The sequence below is a fragment of the Squalius cephalus genome, assembly GCF_949319135.1.
Source record: "Squalius cephalus genome assembly, chromosome: 12".
Lineage (NCBI taxonomy): Eukaryota > Metazoa > Chordata > Actinopteri > Cypriniformes > Leuciscidae > Squalius > Squalius cephalus.
This window is the reverse complement of record NC_137133.1, coordinates 34,093,025-34,113,868: the sequence shown is the minus strand read 5'-3', so window position 1 is coordinate 34,113,868 and position 20,844 is coordinate 34,093,025. Positions and strand designations below refer to the sequence as shown.

General features: G+C 36.6%; 1 protein-coding gene across 5 annotated transcripts in view; it reads left to right on the top strand.

Moving 5' to 3' along the window:
• The window catches only part of tfap2d (transcription factor AP-2 delta (activating enhancer binding protein 2 delta)), a 94,897-nt gene that overhangs the window by 17,277 nt on the left and 56,776 nt on the right, over positions 1-20,844 (top strand). For 4 of the 5 annotated variants that reach the window (XM_079889407.1, XM_079889406.1, XM_079889403.1 and 1 more), the window contains exon 1: positions 17,139-17,154. Coding sequence is in view for 1 of the 5 variants with exons in the window: in XM_079889402.1 (XP_079745528.1) it covers positions 17,126-17,154 (29 nt within the window). In the remaining 4 variants the exon portion in view is untranslated. Of the gene's footprint in view, positions 1-257; positions 295-1,226; positions 1,384-5,790; positions 5,937-8,264; positions 8,368-16,984; positions 17,155-20,844 lie in introns of those variants that run through there. The other variant, XM_079889402.1, reaches the window with a different exon arrangement.

Here is a 20,844-nt window from a genome sequence, read left to right as displayed (position 1 = left end):
GGTGACAGTAAAGCCATTTCTAATGTTTTTCAATTTCAAATACATTTCATAATAAGATTTTTTTTCTTGATCAGCAAATCGGCATATTAGAATGATTTCTGAAGGATCATGTGACACTAAAGTCTGGAGTAATGCTGAAAATTCAGCTTTACCATTACTGCATCCTTATAGTGAGCGATAGATATATAGATAGATAGATATTTGCATGCATTAATGTTAACTTTCAACTAAAGTTTGATACAGATTGTTTCATCCAGGTGGGGTGCTGTTGAGGATCAACCCTGAAAACCACAGGTTAGTCACCTAATTTTTCTTCTTTATTGCCTAAGTGTGTCTTTTTTATGTTCAAATATTGTCATTTTATGCTGTGACACTGGCTCAACCAATGGCATTTGGAGTTTGGGGCGACTGCATCTGAAAACTTTATCAGGCAATGACTTTGAAAGTGATGGTAACCCATACTTGGAATTTGTCCTCTGCATTTAACCCATCCACGTTACTCCTCCACTTACATTTTTCCTGCCGGTATTGAGAATCGACCCAGCAACCTTCAGGTTACAAGTCTGACTCTCTAACCATTAGGCCAGCATTTCTCAGTGTTTAAGACTGAGTTTGTAGGCAGCGTTTGCGCATGAAGGTATCTTCCGAAACTGATTTCAGACAGATATCTGAGGCATCGTAAGGCTTTAATGATCTACCGCAAAATAGAGAGAGCTTTGGTGATAACTAAGCAAAATATAATTACTACAATTGTCATTTCTTGCTAGACGTCACATTAGAAGGAAAAAACGTTGGTCACAAACTGACCAACAACCGCAACTTTCAGACTCAAATGTAATTTTTTCATCTTATCTGTCACAGAATGGAAAGCACAGGATTGTGGGATATCAAAGGCAGCTAAAGATACATCAATGCTGCCTTCAAAAATCGCTCAGATGAAGGTATTTCAGGAGACAGAAAGTGAAGCTAACTTTGGATTTAGACGTGCCTTGATGCCTTCCTACCTTGGAATGCATTCTCCGAAAGCAGCATTATTAAGCTCTCGGACGCATCCCAATCGTGCAGAAATGTCACGCTTCACCTTTTGATCTTGATGTCAATCACTCCCGATTTGTCCACATCAGCATCCCTCAATCTGTTTCTTGTTCACATAAATGGTTTGTTTAACCGGCTGCTCTTCGAGAGCTCAGTAAGCACTCATTCTGTGGTCCGATTCATTTGTGCAGAGTCAATTCCCTGTGGAAGATCTAGGAGGAGCTGTTTGTTGGGCTGGAGGAACTGCCCTGTGGCGGCTCTTTGAGAGGTTAAGCTGGAGATTGTCATTGCCCAAGGTGAACTGGCTTTCAGTGGTAACCCGGGTGGAAACTAGAAAGGAGAGTTCAGGTCAGTTATAAATTATAACAGCTCCATGCAGCATCACAAAAAACAATTAATAATAGAAAATATTCTCTCTAGTTGCTGGACTTTATTTAATGAGTCCTAACCTTTGGAGAGAAGGAAATTATTTATGTACCCGGTCAAAAGTATGAATATGCAAATACAGATTGCACCCCTGGAGGACAGCACACAATGACAAACCAATGTCTATATTTTCATATTTTCGTTTGTTTTATTCATCCTCCCCTAGACGCACGCGGAACCGCATGAAAAGCCATTACTGAAAACAGCCACAGGTGGTGACGGCTAATGCGCAACTTCCCAGCCAATCCCAACCATTCGTTGCCTTTTGCTTTTTTCATCCACATCTATAAGTCGTAATTAAAATCAGCTTTGCATAAAAAAATAGTTTCCCTGCGTGAGACGAGGTTGAAGTTAAAATGTGACCCTTTCTGGCCCGAGAGGACGTGCGTAGTAATGAACAAACTATCTGACACGAATACATCCAGCAGCCTACGTTCACATCCACCGACACCGGCGCTTCTACAAGCACGTACTTGCTGTTTACTAATTCATTTACGGGAAGAAAAATTCTGTCTTTATTCTCTGGCTGCGGAGTTAAATACTCGGCCTTGAGAAATCAGACCATCAGCCTCTGAGCTACAGCAGCTGCAACTAAATTAGTATGCCATTAGCATGTTTTATTTCTTTAGGTGAGGAATTACATTTGAATATTAATTTGACTGCATGTTTAAAGGCAGTGCTTACCGGATCTCCATAAATTAGCTTTAAAATGTGGATTAGCCCCCTAGCGTCATACGCCAGTGCAAGGCAAGAGACAAGACTATCGTCTGAAGTGAGTGTGTTTTTCTGTCTCGGATCGCCACGAGCGCGACGTCGGGATCGTGACCCGTCAGGCCTTGCGCCCTAAAGCCCGGTATGATCGTAACTGTGTAGCGGCTATGTCACTGATAGCAACAGCATCCAAAGCGCTGCTATGGCTGGAATACTGTCACAGCTTCAACATGTCAAAGTATTTCAAGTAGGCATGAATCACATTACATACTATATTCCCAAAGCATTTATACACATGCATTAGAAAAGTGACAATAATGGTAACAAAATATTCTTTAAAAAACATTCAAAGTTAATGTTAATTAAATATGTTTTTAAAAAATATTTAAGTTTTAATTTTATTTCCGTGTTATTTTGGATACTAATATAGTTTGACTAATTTTTTCTATTTTCTATTTCCATTTTAATTTTAGTTAAGGTTTTCTTGTCATTTTAGTAGTTTTTTGTATGTCTATATTCATTTTTATTTTAGTGCATCAAGTTAAACTAAATTAAAATGTGAAATATTGTTTTGGCAATTAGCTGAAATAAATTAAGTTTTAAGTTTTTTTTATTTAATTTTTAAGAGTTTTAGTTAACTGTAACAACCTTGGTTTATTAATTTGATATTTTTTCATTCTATTTTGTGTTGTGACTACAAACTGATTCAGAGCTGATCTAAACTGATGTGCACGTGGAAAAACGTCATTATGTTTGTACAGTAACATGATTTATTCTTCTGTTGAACTCAAACCAACATATTTTGAAAGTCAGTGGGCTCCAAACAACATTGAAACGTTTTTCAAAACTTATTTTGTGCTCCACAGGAGAAAGAAAGACAAACAGGTTTGAAACGACATTTGACGTACCTATAAGTTATGAACTATCCCTTTAAGAATTTAAATCGATTGACAGCACTAATAAAAATAAAATAAATGTAAACAAATAAAAAAGCGGATAAAGTCAAATAAACTGGACATTAAAAATTCTTTGTTATTTTGTTGTGCAGACAACTCTTGAATATAGTGATCAAAGCGATTGGTTTCTGTGGGGCGAGCAGCTCAAAAATGAGTTTGGCTGCAACAGATGCACAACTGCCCTTTGCATTTGATGATTTATCTGATAAAATGGAAACATTTCGAATGAGGATTGTTTTTTTAAAAGTATCTGTCTCTTATTTTTCTAAACTTCTCATGTACATTTTTCCTCCAAAGACACACATACACCCCAACACATCTGTGAAAGAGCGCGTCATCTCATTCTGTTTTAAGCATTATACTTCTTCAAGAGAGCAGACACCATATTCATAAGCTTTGTATCTGCTGGATATTCTTCAAACATGCAACAGTCAACATTTTAGCAATGTATTGCATATAAACAGACACTTCATAATGTGCATATGGAATAAAATTCTGTTTTGTGCATAAGTTAAGTTTTTATCTATTTGTGTTAGCTTTGGTATAATATGTTTGCTGTCTAAAATAAGAATGTCTCTTAGCAAGACTCTTAGTATCTAATAGAGGCAAATGTCTTTAATGTGAACTAAAGGCTTTAAAAATAGCCTTTTACGTGCGCTTTTAAAAATAAAGGTTCTATATTGGCATGTATTATTCCATAAAGAACCTTTAACATCCTTAGAACCATTTTCAATTCACAAAAAGTTCTATAAAATGGAAAAAGTTCTTCAGATTATTAAGATGTTCTTCACACTAAGGAAAACAATGGTTATTTTAAGAAATGTTGACTGAAAGGTTCTTTGTGGAATCAAAAATGGTTCTTCTATGGCATCGTCATGAAAACCCCCGGTAACACTTTATTTTACAGTGTCCTTGTTACATATGTTACGTGTACTTACCATAGTAATAACAGTAAATTATGCATAATTACATGCAACTAACCCTCAACCAAATCCTAATCCTACCCTAACCCTATAGTAAGTACATGTAGTTGCCTAATATTACTCAGTACTTAAATATATAATTACACTGTAACAACGACACCTTAAAATAAAGTGTAACCAAACCCCCTTTTGGAGCCTTTTTAAGAGTGTGTTCCACTCCAACTATTGAAATACGTCAATACAGAATAATGCAAGTAACTGTCAGTCTTTACTTAATCATGGCACCCATCAGCATGCTGAAAACCATTTACTTGATCTGAAGGGATCACTGTGGTCAAGGGACGAGACAACAAGTGGTAATAGCTTTAAAGGAAGGTATAATTGGTTATAAAGAAAACAGCAAAAGAGAGAGGGAGATGAAGAGCGGCAGACAGTGGAGGGAGAGCTGAACGGAGATATGTCTGGATGAGTGTGTTAGAACCGAGGCCTGGGGCCATTCTGTGAGCGAGAACCATAACCTGCCTAAGGGAAGAGGGACTAGCCTCTGCTAACACAGGTGAGCACATGCAGTTTTAATACAGCTGTTGTAAACATCATTATACACCTTTAGCACAAGCTTCAGATGTATTTACAGGGCGCTAAATGGCATCTTTCGTGAGGCCTTATGAATGGCTGATGATATTGACTTTTTGTGTGACTTATAACTGATAACTTGTGAAATCTGTATTTATAGAGCAACATGCATATGCTACTGGTTGTAGTTTCAGGTTTTAGTTTCCAGCATGCAAATGTGTAAAATTATGTAAAGACTGATAGTAAAACCGATATTTCACCCAAAAATCTGTCATAATTTACTCACCCTTATGTTGTTCCAAACCTGTATGAGTTGAGGGTGAGTAAATGATGACCGAATTTTCGTTCTTGGGTGAACTATCCCTTTATTGCACATTGGCACATGTTTTTCTTTCCTGTGTTAATGTATTTCCTGTTAAAACAAGAAGTTTGTGGAAGAGCCCTTTTTTAAACTTGCCATAGCTACAGTATTTGCAAAGCTTTCCTGGAGTTCAAACGGTAGAGCATGCTTGCAACACCAAGAGCATGGGTTCAATTCCCAGGGAATCTGGTTTTAGTTTTCTTCATGCAGATGTGTAAAATTATGTAAAAACTGATCGTTAAGCTCTTTTGCACATAAATGTTAAAAGTGATTCTCATTAAAATGATTATGTAGAGACTGAAAATAGACACAAATGAATCAACTGTTGACATTATAGTAGTGCAGAGCTAAAGGCTTAGATCATTTTGCGAAAGTTTTTTCATGTTGAGATATCTGACTTTTGATTGCACATTTGTTAGACACAATGTGTGACATTGAGAAACTTGTGAGATTTTTTATTTGAATTATAAGTTTAAGTTGAATAATTTTGTTATGTGCTTTTCATTATTTTAACTGTCTATATATAGCTTTCTTTTTATTTTTAGTCATTTTAGTTGCCAAGCCAACATTTCATATATAAATGAGGTTTTTCACTCTTATTTATATTTTATTCCTACTTTATTTCAATTACCAAAAATGTTAACAGTTTTAACAATACCAACACTGCTCTCCAAATACTCTCTACTGAATTTCATTGCTGTGTAATAGAAACAGCTGCGATATTACAGAGATCACATGAAATTCACACTATGACATCTGTTAGTTGATATGGTTATGTGGCTCATAAATGCATGTTTCTCCACAGGCTTGGGTTTATGTTGTGGTTGAGCTGGTAAACCCATGAGGTGAGCAGATCCTAACCCCGCACATGCACGAGAGACGCTTGTTTATCTACCGATTCGTCTGTGAGCATTAAGAGAGCGAACTTCGCTGGATTGTGATCTGAAGCAGGTAGTTTTTATGAGATAAACACAGGATTTCCTCAAACTCAACAGGGCTGATTTTAAACATATTTTTGACTGTCGATTACAGACATCTTAAATATTGATGGACAATCCAACAGTAAAGTGTGTCCCTGAGGAAATCTGAGCTCTTGTATAAAGGCCTAAAGCAGTTTTTTAATTCACATCTTGATATTCTTGATTTTCTTCCTGTTTTTAGTCAGACTGTCTCTGAAATCTCCCCTACACCACAATGTTTGTTTGCTTTACAGGAAAACTCAGGCACAAACATACTATAGATATTATATTTTTCAGTAAATCCATCCAATAAACACATGCACGCATTATTTAGTTATTAGTGGGGCTTGTTAAGACTATCTGTTGCTCCTAATCAGGTTAAGTGGTTTAAACAACCTCAAAAATGTGTTCCTAAGTGTTAAACTTTAACACAGTAGCTTTTACATTTACAGAATTTGTGTATATGTGCAACAGACAGAATTGATTTCTTAAATTATTTGCTTTTACTTTTCTAAGTGATTTTTGCCTGGTGAACAATAAAACAGGTGAAACATTGCATAGACTCACATTGATAGAGGGACCTGAGACTAGAATGAAAACTAGAATATCATAAAGTGCTTTCATTAATTTGTCAGCATTTTTCTACTTTGTAGGTAATTTGTTCATTTGTAAACAAGACATGGTTTTAAAATGATTATCAACACTGAGGAAATGTTGTCAAATTGGACAGTTGCTGAACAAAATAGCGTCTCTCCATCTGAGCAAATAAAGAAATTATTCGCTAAATTATAGAATACAGCATAAATTCTCTTTTACTGCATTTCCATTTTTTTATCAATATGTATAAAAGCAAGTTGTTGCATCGGTTAATATGTGGTATATTTTGGCCATTTTTACAGTGAAAGTAGTTATCTAGACTTAAAGAGATGACAATTTTGTTATCGTATACTTTTATGTGTTCCAAATCTGTATAACTGGCTTTCTTCTGAGAAACAACCCCCATTGATTTCTATTGTATGGACATTTTTCAAAACATTTTCTCTAATGTTCCACAGAAGAAAGAAAGTCATACAGGTTTGAAACGAGCAAGTAAATGATCCCTGAGTGTTCATTTTTGAGTGAACTATCCCTCTACGTAACTTAGCAACCATTCAGAACACAGCTCAGTTTTGTTTGGTCAAGCACAACTCGCATTTTCCTCCGAAAATGTAAAAAAAAAAAAAAAAAACGTAATGCTGGCATTTTTATGCACTATATAAAGCGTGAGATATCAGACATTCAGATACTGCGATTGTGGAGTCAAGGTCTGAACCCTCCCTCGACAGACGCTCGCTCTGCATATGCCATTATCATAATGAGCACACACGCATAATTTATAGTTTCTTTAACTAATTAACACGACCACAAATAATAATATGAATAATAAATAGCTGGTTTGAATTTAATATCCTGATGTAGAGCTCTGTTTTTTCTTTTGCTTTGACTTTTTCAGGAATTGTTTGCCTCTTTTTGGTCCCATCCACCAAAATGCACCAACATATTCACCTTTATGTGCTATATTGCACTGTTCTCTCCTGCATGTAAGATTTATTCTCACATGTATCTTTAATTCCTCCATCAGAGCGGAGTGCAGTTTGAGTTGAGAGGGAGGCAGGCGGCTCAAAGCAGACGTGTCAAGCCAAAGTAACAACCTTAAAAAACGATTTCTCATCAAATTAGGCTGCAGTCCCGTGTCCCACGGTACCTCAAATAAAAAGCAACCATCAATTATGGATATGGCCCTCCTTCCAGACTAGAGTTATATATATAAGTGTGTGTGTGTGTGTAGCATTTAGAGTCTGTCGCTCATATTATCTGCAGCTCCTCCCAGGTGTGCTGCTGAACATTTAATGACGTCCTCAGGGCAAAACACTTAAGGGTTAACCAGTCCGCAACAGCCCAGAAACACACTCTCACACACACACACACACACACAAACTCCCTTAGACACAAATTGACCCCTCTAGCTTCCTTGGGTCAGTTTTCCCTGGATTGGATATCAGTAAGAAATTCAGTTAGGCAGCTTCAACCGATTCTTCTCAACCACAGTCTCCATAACCGAAACCTTCATGGATAAATCAGGAAGGTTATTTTCAGAAACTGCTGTTTATTCTGATCATACTCATAGCTGGTGATCCACGTAAATTTGCAAATGGACAGAGAAACGCTGCGATTAGCTGTGTGGAAAACCTAATAATTTTTTACAGTTATGTTTTAAGTTTTAATTCATGTTTTTTTCTGTCCTTGAAATAACACTTTCCATTCTGTTTTCTCTTTCCAGTCTTGTAAAATCATTCTAACAAAGAAAAGCCAGTTCTTGTATGATGTCATCCTACAGGAAGTGACATCATTTTGGAGGGAAATGGACAGCAGCGCAAATATCGGTGAGTATTTAGCCGTGGATTTGATGAATTCTGTGATGTTTTTTGGTGTTAGTTGGTTTAGTTCGCTTGCAATAGTATTTGATACTATCAAAATATCTAGAGATGGTTAAAAAAATCGAAATGATTAGGTTGACGTGTGTAACGGTCGCCAGCTAGTAAGAGCTGTGCGAGAAATGAGTTAAAATGCAAGTTAACATGCAAGTTAACTGTCAGCCCTTTTGTGAAAAATGGCTTTAGTTAAAGGTATAGCGGAGGATTTTCCCGAATTTTAGAAAAGAACCGCCCTCTCCACTTTTTGAAAAAATGCACATGCGCAACACTCTACCTACTCCCGAGAGGGAACGCCTATTAAACGTGTGCACGAGAGAGCATGCACAAGCTAATCATAGCTTACATTAACTTTTACTAGCAGTGATTTTAAATGGATTTCTCCAAATAGCAAGCCAAACTTTACCTGTCAAGTAGAAACTTCGCGACTGAGGCATCAGTGGGAAGCCCAACCTGTGTTTTGAGCGCACGCCATCGTGTGAATCGTGTGCATGAGCACGTACGACGGCCTTACGTAAACACATCACCAGAATGATTGACACTTAGGAAGACCAATAGTCTTGATGATCCACCCGGAAAAAGAAAATCCTCCGCAATACCTTTAACTTATAATTATATTAGTCAAGTTATAGGGGTGAATTCAAGTTGATTGGGGCACTTTTTTCCAGTCATTTCAATGGCAAAAAGTGTCCCAATCAACCTGAATTCACATTAATTAAAGTTAAAAATAAAGCATAACAGGATACTCAAATAATACTGCTTAGTTTACTTTGTTAAAATGAGCTAAATCAACACAAGTTCTGAACATTTCGTAGGAAAATAATTTCATTACGTTTATTTGTAAAATGGATCAGGAGAATACACTTTAACAATTAATTTAAATTATAATTTTAATTTAAGCTATAAAGTGTTGTTTTATGTGTTTTGGAGTAAAGTTAAAGGCATGTCAGTGTTTAATGTTCAATCTCTAATTCTCTATTATGTTAATGAGTTTTTATGGCTACTCATCCCATGCATTTCATATATTAAGTAAAAGTTTAACATGTTTAAAATGTTTAATTGCGCCATTGGTACCTAGTAGTTAATTAAAATAATTTAATTTGGATTTTTATTATGTTTACTTAATTGAGCACTACAAAAGATATTTAAACAAAACATTTGTTTAAATTGTACAAAACTGAAAAGTTCCTCAAATTTAATTTGATTATCTTAACCAATTTTTATTTTATTTTATTTTATTTTATTTTATTTTATTTTATTTTATTTTATTTTATTTTATTTTATTTTATTTTATTTTATAGAATGGCCCAACTGGTTTAGATGTGCAGTGCTAGTCTGTTACTGGCACAGGCTGGTTAAGATGGTTATTGTTGCAAGTAGCAGGACTACATACCATAACTACCAAAATGATGGGTTTAACTGGTCATTTAAGCTGGTCACTAGCAGGTGTTACTCAGCCGAGTGGAGCATTACAGTGGTTGATTAGACGCTGATTCTCTTAGACATAAACAGACCGTACAAGCTGATCTTAGTCTCTGTCGTGCATTTTTCAAACTTCACCAGTTTTCAGGCTTTTATAAACATCTGCATCAGAGGTCCCATGAGGGCAGGGATGTCCAGGATAGACCAGAACACACACATTCACACACACACTCCGCTTGGCGTGGCCGCCCCCCTTTCCATGCTTCCTTCCGCCTGAGTTTCCATAGCAGCATGCAACGGCCAATCAGATGGCAGGGCCTTAGCGCAGACTGGCAGATTTGAGCGCCTGACGCTGACACGGCCCGTCACCGTGGAAACCCCCCCAGGCACTGTAGCAGTGGGGGGGGGGGGGGTGAGGGTGTGTGTGTGTGTGTGTGTGTTGTCTGGGTGAGCTGGATGCTAAATGGCCTGCTGTCTGTCAGAGCGTTCCCATCATCCTTTGCACGAGTTCAGTGTTTTTAGTGTCACGATGAGCATCTGAGTGACATTTCACATTGTGAACAATATGTATGTAAGTAGTTCTGAATCATTCTGTAAATGTGTCTCGACGTGTGTATTTGATGAATTGGTGAATCTTATGAAACCTGCCAATATCTTGTCTAGCTCATGTTTCACCCCCCCAAAATACAAAGAAATTTAGAGAATAAGAATAATTTTCTTATTTTAAGGTCAATATTTTCATGAGAGCTACAAATTTTCCATAATGCAAAAATAAACGTCTAAAATGATAATGATTATTTTTTTTAAATGATCATTCTACAGTATTTTGGACTGTAATACAGTAAACAATAACAGAATATAATTAGAACCTAATGGCAATCATCATGAATAATGGGAATTACAAAATAATACAAATAAATAAAAATGAAAAACATTTTCAAATTATGGAATTGGGAATTTGGTAATTAAAATATGAAGCCTATTTAATTTCTGGGGACATTAAGGATATTTTCTCTCTAAATTTGTATTACTATGATGCAAAAAAAAAAAAAAAAAATCATTCTCATGGCTGTAATTTTGAAAGAAATATATATGTGTGTGTGAGAATGTGTGTGTGTTTGTGAGTGTGTGTGCTCATGTGTGTGTGTTTGTCGGTGTGTGTGCAATCTGTGCATGCGTGTGTGTGTGTGTGTGTGTGTGTGTGTGTGTGTGTGTGTGTGTGTGTGTGTGTGTGTGTTGCCCACACGGCTATGGAACAGACTACATTGGCTATTCATTACAAGATACTTCTTATCAGATTCAAAGCCCTCCAAGGTCTTTCCCTCCATATATTTCTGATCTGATTCATTGCTACGCCTCAGTTCGCACACTTAGATAATTTGAGACCGGTCTGTTGTTGGTCCCACGGTACAAACTAGCATTGTTTAGTGGAAGGGCCTTTTGTATCTCTGCCCTAACACATCCGTGACCTCTCCTCATTACATGTTTCAGAAACCCACCTTAAAACATATCTTTTCGCTTCTTGTATCTAAGATCCCTAACTTTATGATATGTTCATTTTATGTAGCCTATGTTATCTACGCTCAGTGTATCTGTATTGTCTCTTTGTAAAGCGAATTTGGGTTTGCAAAAAAGTGCTAAATAAAATAAACTTATTGTTTTACACTCTAAAAAATAATTCTGTGGCTTAGTAAATATCACAGTAATATTTAACTTTATTAACTTAATAAAATCTCTGAATATCATTTACTTGATAGGCCAATGTCATGTATACCGGTGGTTGTATGGAATACTATTTTACAAAGGTTTAGAGAAAATAAAAAAGTTAATATTACTCATAAATAAAAACAGTTAATATTACTCATAAATATTGTTTTTTAATGTTTTTCCCCAGTTATTTCTACTCAATTTTATTTGTTAATGTACCAGATGCAGTTGCTCAGATCTACTTGATTTTTTTTTACTTACATCTACTCAGTTCATGTATTGTAATTGATTTCACTGCTTTAAAATGTAATCAATATTTTTTAGTGTAAAAATGTCTCATCAAAAAAATTTAGTAAATCATAGTAAAACTTTTTAGAGTGTAGGCCTATTCTTATTAAAAATATATCCAGATGCATTACAGTAATGAGCATTTGGAGTCAAAATGTGCTTAATTGTCATGAAAGTAATACAGATTATACAAAAAAAAAATCAAAAAAAAAAAAAAAAAAAAATCATACGGGTCCTAAAAACAGGCTTCATTTTATTTAAAAAAATGTTCTTTCTTTCTTTCTTTCTTTTTTATTTCGATTTTTGCATGAAATGTGACCTTGATATGGTTTCATGAGATTCACAGGACTAGATACATGTATGTATGAGAACGTGTGTGTGTGTGTGGGGGGGGGGGGGGGGGGGGTCTCGGAGATGTCAATAATGTCAGTTTTTCAGGTGATCGAGGCATCGTGCCGTTCCACCGGTTCTGCTTATACACTGCGCTCGTCTCTCTCTCTGCCAGGATCACTCTCAGCTCATCCCTGTCTCTCTGTCATTCCATATACATCTCCTCAGCTCTATACGTTCACTCTATATCCGTCTGTGGAGCTCAGCTTCCCTGCATTAATTCAACTCGGCTTCATTAAACCTGACCACTGGAGAATAAGAGTCGTTCTGTGTCTGGCCCTGAACCGCAGTGTGTGTGTGTGTGCGCCCCTCAGTCTGAGTGTGTGAGGAAGACCGAATTAGTGTTTGCATTTATGTGAGGATTGAGAAAATAATTCATGTGGATACAGTAGGAATGTGTGCTTGAGTGTGTGTGTTTGGCTCTTGGCAGCTCATTACAGCTCAGCAGGTAATTGGCCAGACAGGTCGCCCCAAGGAACCCTGGGAACAGAGCTGGGGGGCAGGAAATGAGCAGTGACCGCAGCAGACCACTCAAACACGAGTGTGTGTGTGTGTGTGTGTGTGCAGGAGTGTCATGACCGCGCTGTTAATCGTACGGTTAGCGTTCACTAACCCGAGTGCAGCCACCGCAGTGACCACTAACAGACCTGTCTGCCAGATCTACACATGCATATTATACTGTCTTTAAAATGCGCACACACTGTTGCTAGAAATCAATTCTGCACTGATGTTCAGCTTGTGGTGTAACGGCACACAAAAATTATGATTCGCTAAGTACCAAAATTTTGAAGTCACGGCTCGGTGTGTTTTCCGTACAGCAGGAGGGGAAAACACGATTTAAAATTGCTTATTTTATTCTTAATTAAACAGTGCTTTACTGAACAAACGGTCTGAAATAAAAAATCTGTTAATACTCCTGCAACCAGCAGCAAAACACATCTTTCTGCAGTTTGTGGTGCTGTTGTAAATGGGAGACGAGATCTGAAAGCACTTCCACTTTTGGAAAAATATTTTAGCAAAATGTATATTTGCTTAAAATATACTTAATTATTGCGCTCACATTTTATTGTCTGTTAGGCGCTTCTTTAGCAAAGTCTGAGACTCGCTTGCTGTCAGAATGATCCTTTATATACAAAATGGAAATACTGGTGTGGTTTTCTAACATTTATAGATAAGAATACAACCATAAGATGTAAGTTATGCTTGGATTGTGCACTTTTCCCACAGAAGCTCACTATGTCCTACGTTTCAGATGTGTTCGCAACATCAAAGTATATCGATATACACAGTGGCTGCGTCCGAATTCACATACTCTCTTGAGTAGGTAATGATTTTGAATAATAAAGTATGTATGGATGTAATCAGGATGTACTACATTAATCATATTGTCATTATCATATGACCTACCAGCGTCAGTTATGTCGCTTCACTGCTATTCACAAATCCTCTCCCGTTGCCTCATGGGATAGTAAAGTGTTCATCATATGCATGCATATATATATATATATATATATATATATATATATATATATATCACATCTCGCCGGAAAAAGACGGTGCTTTTTTGCTGACTCTTTGAGTACTGTGAATTCGGACATACTTCTTTTGTCACATACTGTTTTTCACCTACTATATAGTAGGGAAGTGTGTGATTTCAGATGCTCTGGTTAAAATAACGCTGCATTCGTTTGCATACTGAACCAACAGACCCGTATTGAAAATTTTCGGTACCGTTACACCCATAATGTTTAGTGTGTGATATAGAGCATTATTGTTTGTCACAGTATGCTGAATATTGTGTTGTGCACTTGTTAAACTACTTGTATGTATCTCTTCTCATGAAAGAGCTTGAGGGTCGTTCACACTGACATCGATTTGCAGCGACAAAACCACTGGAAGTCATTCGTTTTCAAAGAGTTGGCGATTTGAGGTGACGTGAGCGACAGCAACTGTTAGCGCTGCAACAAAGATGAGCTAACTGTAGTTTAAGCAAATAAATGTTGATGAGATTTGGCAACTGCAAATGGGAGTTAACATGATCTGATGCAGAGACAGGAGCTGAGCAGGAACAGCTACTTAAAACCAGTAAATCCAAAACGTCCTACAATTTAATCGCAGCCCAATAGCTTTATCTTTGTCTTGACTTCTTTTGTGAGTCTGCTTGATTGTGATTGTTTTTTGTTGTGAAAAAGGCTTTAACTGCAACACAATGCCAGTGTAAAATATACACCATCATTCAAAAGTCAGAGTCAGTAAGATTAAAAAAGAAGGAAAGAAAGAAAGAAAGAAAGAAAGAAAGAAAGAAAGAAAGAAGTACTTTTACTCAGCAAGGAAGCATTAAATTGATCAAAAATCCACCTTTTAAATAAATGCTGTTCTTTCGAACTTTCTATTCATCAAAGAATCCTGAAAAAAATGCATCACTGTTTCCACAAAAATATGAATCAGCACAACTTTTTCAACATTGATAAAAGTGTTTCTTGAGCAGCAAATCATCATATTAGAATGATTTCTGAAGGATCATGTGACACTGAAGACTGGAGTAATGATGCTGAAAATTCAGCTTTGATCACAGGATGTGTTTTTGATCAAATAAACATTTTTAAAAAATCTTACCAACCCCAAACTTTTGAAGTGTATATTTGTGGGTGAATCTTATAATGAAATGTCTGGGTCATAGTTCACCAGAAAGTCAATGAAAACAAAAAGAAGTTGCATTTTCCAATTGATAGGACCATTAGCATTTTTTGCACTATGGTGCAATTCAATTCTCATATATTGTACGCAAAGCTCCCATTTTCATTTCTGTAATACAGTATGGACACAATTACATAAAAAAATCAGCATAATTTCAAGGTGTGATGAATATTTTCAATATTACTTATGCAAACACTGTGGCAAGAACATAGAAAAACAGTCCAAATTTTCTCATTGCATTATTGAAAATGAGATTTTTTATCACATTAAATGAATGAAAATGGCCCTTTTTTTTGTATTACATTAATGGTTGGTTTCTTTTGGTCTGAATCTATCATGAGATTAATTTTTCATGTGATTCACCCTTTGGCCCAGTTGAGAATACTAGCATCAGTTGAACTAGTTTCTTTCTTTATTTTTGTTTATTTATTTCCATGTGTTCTTTGGAAAATCACAGTACAACTTGTTAATGTTGAGAATGCATCAAACATATATATATATATATATATATCAGATGACCTGTAAGAAATAACTGTTCAGATGTTGAATAAGCATCTGAGAGTTCACGAAAACTATCAGAGTTCAACTACAAATTTAGTTGTTTTCTTTCTTGCTTTGAAACTAGTTTAAAGTGCTCTGAAACGCCTTCAGGCGTGTGATATGAAGGTCAGGGAGGTGTAGAACTAAAAACTGCTAAAAAACTTAACAATAAACCAATGTCACCTCTTTAGAAAATGTTATGAAGGGTCTTTGGTCTATTGCTGGTCATTATTAAACCGCCTCTAATTATCTGGCCTGTTTATGTCTCACATTGAATCGGAGAGTGACGTGTGAAGTTATGTGGCGGTGAGAATGAGATGATAGCGCCGCTGAGAGACTGCGGAGGGTGACGGCTTCACATTTAATGAAGTTGAACGGCTCTCGCCCCGGGTCATTTGACTGGGTCATTGTGCTCGTATGTTAATGTGGTTAATTAATGGGAGTGTGAGAGGAGCTGCTCTCCTGTGTGTGTATGTGTGTGGGATATATATCCTGGGGCAATGAGGTCGAGCTGTAGTTTTGGGAATGACTGGTGGTGAGTAGTTAAACTCAGGCAGAGTCTTGGCTCAAATTAATGCATTCTGTGTGTGCATGTGTGTGTCCTTTTCCACTGGTAATGAGAGTTCCAGTTTTTCAAGAGTGCATTATTAGAATTCAATCCTTAGTTCATTGGCCAGAAAAAGAAAAGTTTTTTAAAAAAACAAGAAAAAAAAAAGAAAACTTTTTTAAGAACACTTTTTAAATGTTTTTTAACTGTATTTATTAGTTGATTTTTAATATTATATATTTTTTTAAATATCTATATTTTTTTAATATATTTCATGCTTTTCATTTTATTTTGATTTTATTGAATCCTTAGTTTATTGGCTAGACAAAATAATATTTTTAAATAACACTTTTTCCAAGTACAACACTTTTAAAATGATTTTTAAATGTATTTAATCTTATCTATATTTGTAAAATATATTTAAGGCTTTTCATTTTATTTTGATTTTATTGAATCCCTAGTTTATTGGCCATACAAAAATAATACTTTTTAAAAGAATACTTTGTATTAGTTTATTTTTTTATATTTTTATGTGTTCATATCCATCTATATTTTTATCATTATTTTAATGCTTATACTTCTATTTTCATTTAACTAAAACCGTAGTTTACTGGACAAATAGAACATCTATTTTGAGAATATTTTAAATGTATTTTTCATATTACTGATTTTTTTAAATAATATTTATATATCTAGGCCTATATTTTATTTTGTAAACATTTTTAATGCTTACTGCTTAAGCACTGATAATGATTTGCTGTTCACAGCAATGTTTAAACATGAGGAGATCATGTTTGACTACCCTAATCCTAAAGACCTTGGGTTTAATCAAATATATTGATCTTTATATAGAGAGAATTCATTTGTTGATTTTAGTTGGTCTCTATCACTTGGTCTGAATCAAATGCAAATGATTTAAATACAAAGAGTTTCATTTCACTTAGTAATTGCAAAACTAATGTTACTGTTTTCAATCAGGTTTGCGGGAACTTCCCTCTGCCATTCATAGGTCAGCAAAACGGATGGTCCGGCAATGGTTGAGCCAAGGTTGCTGTGTCAAGCTCATTGGGACAGACTCTGCACATTAACCTGGGATAGAACAGTGTTAAACAGCAAACAATGACACATTTCAGCTTTAAAGGAAGCAGGTAAGTGAAATACTCACACACATGTACATTAAGCATATACTGCTAATTCATCACAATTCGGATGCACCCCCAAAAACACACACACACACACACACACACACACACACACACATGACCTGTCTTGAGTCTGCTAATATTGCTAAGTGCTGTACAAAAATCCACTTTCCATGTGTCCACCCGGATGCTTCAGGCAGAATTCCTGTGCGTGCGTGTGTGTGTGGGAGACAGATGAAGAGTGACAGGTTGGGTAGATTGGCCCATGAGCAGTAGTCGCCTGTGGCACTGACATCACACACACATACAACACGCTCACCCTGACTGTGGGCGATTGTGTGTGTCGAGTGGGAGGATTCGCCACCACACCAAAAAACCACATAATGAAGCCTGACACTGCTGTCAGGGAAGGGGAGGAGTCTGAGTCTTGTTTGGACACGCCCACTGGTGTACTGAGAGGGAGGGGCCTTACTCAGACCTACCCACTGACACACTGTGTCTGATAACTATAGCAGTGGCGTTGTTCATAGGCCTAGTTTATGCAAACCCCATGAATTGTCATTCGGGGCCCATTTTTAACCTGTGTTTTTAACCTGTGCAGCTTGATGTGGATGTGAAATTATTTTTCTTAGCGACTCTAAAGTTGTTTTCAGCCGGTAGACTATAAAACATGTGAAAATATAGCATATGTGCCATAGACTTACTTGGGAGGAACCAGCGCCACATCATAGAGACTTTAGATAACAACCCAGAAACCCATAGCTATACTGCATAGCAACATTCTACAGCATAAAACATGCAAAATACCTTAGCAGCTGCATAGCAACTCCTTGGCAACCACTCATAACACTACGTCAAGCACATAGAAATACAATATAACCCTCAGAACACCTTAGCTACTACATAGCAACACCCTGGCAACCCATCAGAACACCTTTGCAACCATATAGCTACATTACACTGAAAACACATTAGCAACTGCATAGCAACACCCTGGCAACCACATAGTGACATAAAAAACACTCAGAACACCTTAGCTACTACATAGCAACACCCTGGCAACCACTCAGGACACCATGGCAAGCACATAGAAATACAATATAACCCTCAGAACACCTTAGCTACTGCATAGCAACACCCTGGCAACTCATCAGAACATTTTGCAACCATATAGCACCATACTGTATAACATACAGAACACCCTAGCAACTGGGTATTAACACCCTGGCATCATGGTGTTGAGTTTTATTTCAAGTAAAATAAAATGTAACCTACTAGTTTGATCGTTGCTTAACCCACCTGACCAAAAATGCAGTGTCTTCTTAGTTATATGATCTCCGTGGATACAGTGGCAGGTGTTCTCATGCTTATCGCTGAGGTCGTCATAAATAAGGAGAAAGAGAAAGCTGGAGGAAGGAGCGAATTAGGTAAAGAAGAAGAGAGTGAGGCAGAGGTTGCATGTAGTGCCTGAAACTCGTCCCTGAGCCGGGTTCGAGGCGTCGTGTAAAACCCCTGTCACAGCATCACTGGGAAATACATGGCAAACACACGAACTCTCATAATCCGCTGATCAGAGCCCACAGACGTGGCCAATTTGCACTTCTAAGCATCTGCCTTAAACCACAGTGTGTGTGTGTGCATTTTAAAACTGTTTCATGAAGCAGAAAATGTACCTGTTAACCTGTTTGACACATCAAAGCGCTTCGCTAATAGCTAAACATTTAGCTTCTGAAATTAGAGTGAACAGCTATCGTAGGGTCTGGATTCAGATATCAGCTGCTGGCCGTTCAGACAAACACACGTATTACATGACCGCTTAAAGCATCCGCGCACCAGGCCCTTCACGGCAGTTTAATGCTAAATTAAAGCAATAGTTCACCCCAAAATGAACATTTAGTCATCATTTACTCGCTCTCATGCGCCATTCTAAATTATTTGACTATCTTTCTTCTGCAAAACACCAAAGGGGAACATGTGAAGGCTGTTTTACATGTTTGTTTCCATGTACTTATACAATGAATGGCAATTGGAGTCAAAAAACAATCAAAAAAGATGCAAAAGAACCATAAAGGAATCTTAAAAGTGGTCTAAATGACTCATGCAATAGTCACACAAAGCTGTTGTATAAGTCTTATAATATTTAAGTTTAATGGACTATTTTATGACACATTTATGGTGCTTTTGTGTTCTTTTTATTTCATTTTACTTGCATGTAAACTTGCAAGTTTTCTAATGTTGTGTTTAGACTGAGAAAAATATGTGTTTGGATCAAATGATGAATAATTGATGTCAAATTTAATTTTGGGTGAATCATCTCTTTAAGTAGGCACAAGACCTTATTTTCTATCTTTTAAAATAAATTTTGTGTATAACTATCTTTCTTCTGTATTCTATCCTGCATCCTTTTATCCCTATTTTATACAGGTGGTTATTTTTATTTATATGCATTTATGTAGCCTATGTTGAATTATAATTTTGTAAGTGAAGCATACACTATCTTTCAAAAGCTTGGGGTCAGTGAGATTTTTTTTAAATCAATACTTTTATTTAGTAAGGATGCAGTAAATTGATTAAAAGTGACAGTAACGACATTTAAAATGTTACAAAAGATTTTCTTCCAACATTGATCATAAGAAATGTTTCTTGAGCAGCAAATCAGTATATTAATATGATTTCTGAAGGATCACGTGACACTGATGACTGAAGCAATGATGCTTTGATCACAGCAATAAATGACGTTTTAAAAGAAGCATGATGGATATATTGGGATTTGCAACCTCATAATCTTTGCTATATTGGTTAACTGAATCGTGAATCAAAGCCTAAATTTGTTCACAATATACTGATTCACGTCATAGAGAACTAGGGAATAGATCTCATCATATAGCGATCAGTCTAACCAAAACCTGACCGCATCCCGTCATCCAAACATCTATGACACCATGTGCATGTTCCTTTTGTTCTCCCCGGTTTCCTCTCAGACCACCCAAAGCGAGCCGGACAGATTGAGTCCAAACGCTGCGCTGAGGCCTTTAAACGGTTACCTGTGCTCAACACAAAGGCACCAGACTAATTGACACAGACAGCAAGAAAATAGGATCTTAGAACATCTCTCTTCCACCGGGTCCCTCTCTTTCTCTCCCTCTATTCCTCGGACGGATGAAAGGCCATCATTCCATCATGTGTGGTTAGCGTTTTCTTCGTAGCCTGAAGTGAAACAGGAAGTTCTTAACTGTTCAGTGGCTTTTGCTTGAGGCAAGGTTCTACCCAGTTCTCTCTTTCACTGTCTCTCGCTTTCTTCCCCCACCCTCTAAAACACACACACACACACACTTCTGTTCGTAGGGCATCTGCCTTCATAACCATCTATGCTTAATACAGCACATGGAAGAGGAACGGCTCAGTAGGACCTGCTTCACTCGATGTTGTTAAACTTCGAAATGTAGATGTTTTTAGTTTATTTAGTTAATTTTATAGAAATTTATTTTTTTGGAAATCATTACATTAGATAACAAAATATCAAAGCAAGTGTCATCAGTGCTCAAACACTGCAGGAGCTTTTCTCAGAACTAATTTCACTTTTCTGAGCCGCTTTTTTCCAACTCATCTCGAGATCATTTTTAGAGCATGTATGAAGTCAGTTTCTATCAAATTCCACTGTGATTGTGTTTTTCTTATTTCCTAATAAGACTTTGT